Source organism: Halyomorpha halys, unplaced genomic scaffold (genome assembly GCF_000696795.3).
Source record: "Halyomorpha halys isolate HHAL.00 unplaced genomic scaffold, Hhal_1.1 Scaffold53.1, whole genome shotgun sequence".
NCBI classification, from domain to species: domain Eukaryota; kingdom Metazoa; phylum Arthropoda; class Insecta; order Hemiptera; family Pentatomidae; genus Halyomorpha; species Halyomorpha halys.
The window spans coordinates 543119-550164 of NW_027109243.1; the positions used below are offsets into that span (position 1 = coordinate 543119).

Here is a 7046-nt window from a genome sequence, read left to right on the forward strand (position 1 = left end):
TCTCATATAGAAAGAAAAAGAAGACATCTGGAATCATCCAAAAAGTTAAAGTGGCTTTGTTTTGCATCCCCAGGATGAGATATGTTGAAAACTATATATATGGTTACGGGAGAGGTTCCTAGGCCTGGAGATGAGGTGACCTTCGGGGAAGACTAATGTTTTTGTATATCTTGGCTCATTGGTAACCCAAGACAACGCATCTGAACAAGAGATTCGGCCTAGGATCATAGCAGCAAATCGGTGCTATTTTTCTGTGGCAAGGCAGTTCTGGAGTAGAGCTCTTTCCAGAAAATTAAAGCTTTGTCTTTATAAGACGATAGTGCGCTCAGTCTTGCTGTATGGTTGTGAGACTTGGACTACCTCCCGGGGCTTATGAACAGGAACTTCTGGTCTTTGAAAGAAGAATCCTCAGACATATATAAGGTGGTGTTCTCATCAGAGGAGAGTGCAAAAGGAGGAAAAACCAGGAGTTGTACACTATGTTTAAGGGAGTCTGAAACATGTTAGTTTGAGTGATGAAAATTGCAAGGCTGAGATAGGCAGGACACGTCGTTAGGGTAGGCAGTGAGGATCCACCAAGACAATTACTGATGGAGCCACTCCATGGAACCAGGAGAAGAGGAAGACCAAAACTGCGATGGGCTGATGGTGTTGCTGCTGATGCAACAAGTATGCTGTGGCTTCAGAATTGGATGGCGGCTGCAAGGGACCGAGACAATTGGCGGAAGTTGCTGAAGGAAACCAGGATTTGACACCGGATTGTTGAGCCATGCTAGTCTAGTAGTAGTAGATACAAATTTATCTACCTATTCTTGTTTCAAATTAACTCATAGTTATTTGTAAATAAATTATTTAAATATTTAGCAGAATATAAGAGTTATGATCTGACCTCAGGACCCCACTTCATAATAAATTGCAAATGTATACTATTTGTGTTATAGTTTATACTTTGTACAAGTCACTGTCTTGTACTTTAGTATTTTTTTATCTCCTGAAATATCACTGATAGTCGTTCCCATCATGTAACGAAAATATTCCTGTTAGTACTTTGTATACTACTGATACTGTTTGTGCCCTACTATTTTTTTAACAATTATTTATTGATTTATGTTTTTTTTCTGTTTTGTTTTTTAGAAAAAAGAAAGAACATTTGATTTTGACCAGGACATACAAAATTGGACGAAATAGTCTTATTTTGTCCTTAATAGACGAAACCAAATCCACCCTGTACTCCACCCATTTAGAACAAATGTTTAACATTAAAATATCATTAAAATTCTTCGAGAATATCACAAATTAATTATGCTACCAAGGATCTCTCAAACACACTATCAAATTGAAATAAAAATTAAAATGCTGGGATAAAGACTTGAAATTTATTTATTTTTCCTGCTTACATTTTGAAAAAATAATACAATCTGAACTACAGAATACATGTAAATTACAATTATACAATTTGAGTAACGAGTAGTACAATTAAATGAACAGTTGTATAATTTTTAAAATGGGGGTTGGCCTGGTGTTAGGTGGGCAGCAGAGTTGGGCAAAAATTAGCTATATTTGAAACTAATAGCTAAAATTGCCATGGATACGATATTTATTTATCAATGGTTCATTCATGAATAAAGGTCGTATCCATGGCAACTTTAGCTATTAGTTTCAACTATCGCTAATTCCCCCCCCCCCCCCATCTCTGGCGGACAGGCATCTACCCCCTGGTAGATTTAAAAAAATTATGATTATGATTTAAAAAGATACTGATGGTATTGCTTATTTTATTATGATAAATTTATTGTTTGCAGAACAGTTACTTAGAACATGTGCTACCTGTTTACCGAGCAGTTGATGAAGATGAGCTTGCTTCTATTGCACCTGGGGACTGGAAATATGGCTCTTTCATGACAACGTTGCTTATTGAGTGTCGTCAATATCAACCTTGGGCTATGCAAAAGTAAGTAATGTCATGATTTTAAATTTGATTGGGGCTCCTAAAAATATATGATTGTCTACCTTGATTTGCAGAATTCTAAAAGCCTTCAGAGACTGGTTCCACAAAGCGATGAATTCAATTAGTCCTTCCTGGAGGATGAATTATCCTTCCTCTCTCTTACATATAGTCCTTCTAAAAGCTTCTTCAAATAGTCTTTTTTTCTATATTGTAATATCCTCTTTTATGAGTAAATAGTTATTTTTTATATATAAATGATTTTTAGTATGTTTTATGTTATTTATCATTTTAGTATTGTTTATTTGTAGTATAAAACCTAAAAGCAAGCTAACCGATTTTCATCAGTAAAATATGCAGTTATAAAAGATGACGAAAAGCCATGATTCTGAAGTCGGTAGAGTCACTGCCATGTTGAGCATATTCAAATATTTTCAATTATGTTTATCTTCCTATCAAGATTTTAATTACAGTAGATTTAAGAAAAAATCGAAATTGATAATAAGTGTTAAAAAATAATATTTATAAAGGAAATCTTAAGAAAAAACTCAAAACTGTTGTGCTACAATCGATATTTTGCACCAAACCTCTAGGCAAGGGGAAGGGAAGGGCTTTTGTTATACAGTTATGGACTTATGTTTATACATGGGAAAGGTAGGACGTATTCTGGATGTCGGAGGTCCTGAATACTCTTTGTCTCCTTCAGTGGGACATCTTGAAAAGAAGATATAATTATGAGAGATAGTTGACTGTGGATAACTTATACGAGAAGAAGATGGTCGGGGGTGCGGTCAAAATAAAACACAAATAAGTTAATATAACTTATTTAATCGTGCCAACATTGCGGCTAGAGTTTCTAGCCTTCATCAGGACCAAGAACAGAACAGGATAACAACCAATGAATATAGAAAATAAATTATAATGAATATAGAATGAATGAAATAAATTACAATGAATATTTTATTTTTTATTTTCTATATTCATTGGTTATTATCTTGTTCTGTTCTTAGCCCTGATGAAGGCTAGAAACTCTAGCCGAAACGTTGGCACGATTAAATAAGTTACATCAACTTATTTGTGTTTTATTTTTACCGCACCCCCAACCATCTTCTTCTCATATAGAAAGAAAAAGAAGACATCTGGAATCATCCAAAAAGTTAAAGTGGCTTTGTTTTGCATCCCCAGGATGAGATATGTTGAAAACTATTAGAGGACCAAATGCTTTGTTTAAAGACAGTCTTAGTTGGTGAAATAGAATTCATCAAAAACCATCAGTCATAATAGAACAGCATAAATTGATTAATGTTGTACAACATAGAATTTTCAGCATATTTGTAAAAGTAGATGTTAATTTAGCTAAGTTTCTGTTCTGATTGCCTAGAAACCTGCCCTGAGATTAAGAGTCCTAACTGTTTAATATTAAAGCTTCTTATTTGAACCCAAACTATATCTAAGATATGAGAATAAGTAAAAAGCTATCAAATATCCTTTTATTAATTTTTAAAAGAAATTTCAATATTACAATATATAGTCCTTCTAAAAGCTTGTTCGAATAGTCTTTTTTATTATATATAATCCTTTTAAAAGCTTCTTCGAATAGTCTTTTTTTGTCAAACCATCAAATACCTGTTTCAAGGGCCTCCCATGTTCCACAGTTGCACCTTTACCTAAACAAAAAAAAATTCTTTATATAAAATATATATTAATATAAACATCTCGAATTCGAAAATAATTGGAAGACCCCAAAACAGGGCTTCAGACCTTTTAGATACCAGTAATAAATAAATAAATCTCTTTATCATCAATTACTTATGTGAATTCTTGTTTGTAAATGATACAGTTGAACCTGATTCTAATAATAATGAAGCTTCTAGCTCCGGGAGAATAGTGAAGTAGTTTAAGAATATCTACAAATGTTTGGTAAACAGAGAAAGTAACCAATGTCAGTATCCTTAATATTATTCCAGAGAAGCAAACATGGTAGATATCGGACTTATGTCAGCTATTACCTTTAATTTTACACGATTTTCATTATAAAAAGGAACAGAATAAAGATGAGGAAAATTAAAGGAAACGTAAATATCGTCAAAGTAGGTTGTAGATAATAAAATTTTACAACAATGGTACTAGATAGCCTATTATTTCAATTTTGTTCAAGAATTTTTATCAGATACTTGTCAATTTAATTACCCAATTATATAATGTCTGATGACGTCAGGAAACGCGCGATGTATTTCCTTAGTACATCACGCAAGGCCTTGGACCTCTACGGTCTGTCACACCCATAGTAATAATTATATAATGTTTTTATAAATACATATTTGTGCTGTGTTAAATAAAAAATAAACTGTTAGTTAATATAATAGTTTTCAAATAATGTGTTTACACCTAATTGATACAATTTTAAAATATTCAAACTTAGACTAGGGTCAATTTGAGGCAAAATCTGTAATTAATTAAAACACGAAGAGAACATATATTTATCTGTATGAAGTTCTAAAACAACTAACTAAGCACAAAGGTGTAGATGAAGTACAAGTGCCCTTTGATTTGTGTCCAAAAACCAACACTTGACGGATTTGCCACAGATTCAGGTCAAATCGTACCAGCAATCCAAATAACCCATCCACACTGTTGCGCTTATGAGAATTTCCCATAGCTTGCCAATGCGTAGTTGCTCCTTTATAAAGGAGTGAAGAAAAAAAAAATGTTATAAGAAGTAAATCTCAATCATTATGGATTGATAATATTATAAACCTTTTCAGAATTATTTAATCTTTTTTTATTTGCTAAAATACTTTTATTATATGTTTGTAGAACTTCCTTTTATGACTTATCTTTGTATCAATTTTGTTGTAGGATTCGTTCAAATGGGGGCGAGATAGTTTCTGGAAGAATTAGCAGTTTTTCAGAGGTTGGGAACTACGGGAAGTTTGATGTCGTGATGAACTGCACGGGTCTTGGTGCCAAGGTTCTGTGCAATGATAGGAAACTGACACCTATTAGAGGTCAAGTCTTCAAGGTAATTTATCATCGTTTATAACAAATATGGAATAGAATAAGATATTTTGTAAAATGAAAAATTTTAGATGCTTGATTTAAATTACAACTAACAAGGAGAGGCTACAAACATGGTATCACCAATTTCAATAAAATTATTTTTGGTGACACTAAATCAAAAAATATTAGACACATATCAGAGGTACCTTGCCATTGCGCCCTAGGAGCCAAGAATAAAAAGTTTTACATAATTTTAGAATTTTTTTTATATTATTGTAAACTGCCTTTGTATCTGTATATAGAATAAGAACAAATGATTATTTATCATTTTATATGGGTTTAAATGTATAAAAAATACTATAACCAAAAGTTATCATTGAAGTAAATCAAAAAAATATCTTTTAGAAACAATTGAGTCAAATTCATTTTTTATTATCTTTTGAAACACTTGAATACGAAAACCATGCTTGGATGAAATATATATGGAATGAGTAAAATATACACCTAATATTACTGTTATTATTAATCATTTAGTGGTTTCTGCATATTCATTTCTTATTAATCTAAGATGTGCTCATTATAAATTTTCTATAAGCTTAATTGGGATTTCTAAATTCATCCCATCAAATTTTCTCATGAATGAATCAAATTTAGGCCAAGTTAATCAAGATTACTGTTCGTATTTTGGGTTTACAAAATGTATTTAACTTAAAATCATTTCTGATTAAATTCAGCAAAATCTCAATAAATTATTTTTCTATACTTTATAATTAATGAACATTGTTTACCGATTCTGTTTGTAGGTTGATGCACCTTGGCTTGATAAATTCTACTATGGTGGTAGCGACTGTTACATTATACCAGGGATATGGGCAGCCACTTTAGGAGGGACAAGAAACTTCAATAGTTGGGACACATCAGTCAACAGGTACGACTCTGCTTGTATTTGGGACAAGTGTACCAGAGTAGTACCACGCCTTGCAAAAGCACCTGTTCTGGCTGAATCTGTGGGCCTACGTCCACATCGTGATATAGTTAGAGTCGAGCCGGAGATCATCAATGGTCTAAAGGTATGTTTATCATCATAAGTTTGAGTTTAATCATAGACATAAGGTCAGTAGGAATGTCTTGACTTCAAGCCAGTCACGAAGAACCTCACTCTATTAGTCCAACTGACACCTATAAATGAGATTTCAAACTGTAAGGAATTTTGTGCAATGTCTCTTTCTATTTTTAATAAACATCAAACTTGTTTGAACATTATTTTGGCATTTGCCTGCAAGAAAAAAGTGAAACACATATGAACAAAGCCCTCACAGCCTTCTCTCCATTTTCTCAGTACCGCTTCCACTTAAAATTTGGACTGATCGGACTTCAACATTTTCTTGGTAATCCATCAGACTTAACTTTACACTATTAATCTGACAGTCCTTTGCTTTTACTGTCATTCTGACTGACTGACTGTGTAGGGAATGGTTTGTTGAAAAGAGAAGAGTAAATTCAAATGAAATTTTTCTCTATTGTTGGAATAATATTTTTTTAAACATAAAAGTTAAAATATTTTTTTGTAATAAAACCTCATATTCTGATTTATGTAATTTCAAATGGTATCTATCAAAAGGCCACATATAAATTTTTTTTTTTAATAATTTATTGTTATTTACAACTTTATACACATATATACAACAAGTCAATTTGCTGTAGATGACATAGTGACATGATACAAACATGTGGAGAATCTTCCCATTGATAGAACTCCAATAACATTTCTAGAGGAGAAGATCTTGAGGCCATCTTCTTTTCAGACGCCTAGGAGGATTAGTAGGTAATGAAGGAGAAGCCAGATTAGAAACAAGTGGATTTGGGTGGTTGAGAAGTTTGTTATGGAAGGAACGGTATCTGGATCTGGCCAAATCGGCAACAAATGGAACATTGAGGTCCTGATGGATGACTTGATTTGTGACAAAGTAAGGAGCATTAAGGATTTTACGAAGGATTTTGGACTGTAAGGATTGGATTCGGGAGGAATTCGATGGTTTATTGGAGCCCCAAAGCTCAACTCCGTATGTACAGATAGACCTTATAATAGTCATGTAGAAAA

General features: G+C 32.8%; 1 protein-coding gene and 1 long non-coding RNA gene across 5 annotated transcripts in view; both read left to right on the forward strand.

Moving 5' to 3' along the window:
- LOC136795773 (uncharacterized) overlaps window positions 1-7046 on the forward strand; it is a 305717-nt gene that overhangs the window by 288252 nt on the left and 10419 nt on the right. The window lies entirely within an intron of this gene.
- The window catches only part of LOC106692155 (D-aspartate oxidase), a 105407-nt gene that overhangs the window by 96001 nt on the left and 2360 nt on the right, over window positions 1-7046 (forward strand). For all 4 annotated transcript variants that reach the window (XM_014438084.2, XM_014438064.2, XM_014438070.2 and 1 more), the window contains exons 4-6: window positions 1803-1951; window positions 4805-4967; window positions 5749-6015. In XM_014438084.2, coding sequence (XP_014293570.1) covers window positions 1803-1951; window positions 4805-4967; window positions 5749-6015 — 579 coding nt within the window. The remainder of the gene's footprint in view (window positions 1-1802; window positions 1952-4804; window positions 4968-5748; window positions 6016-7046) is intronic.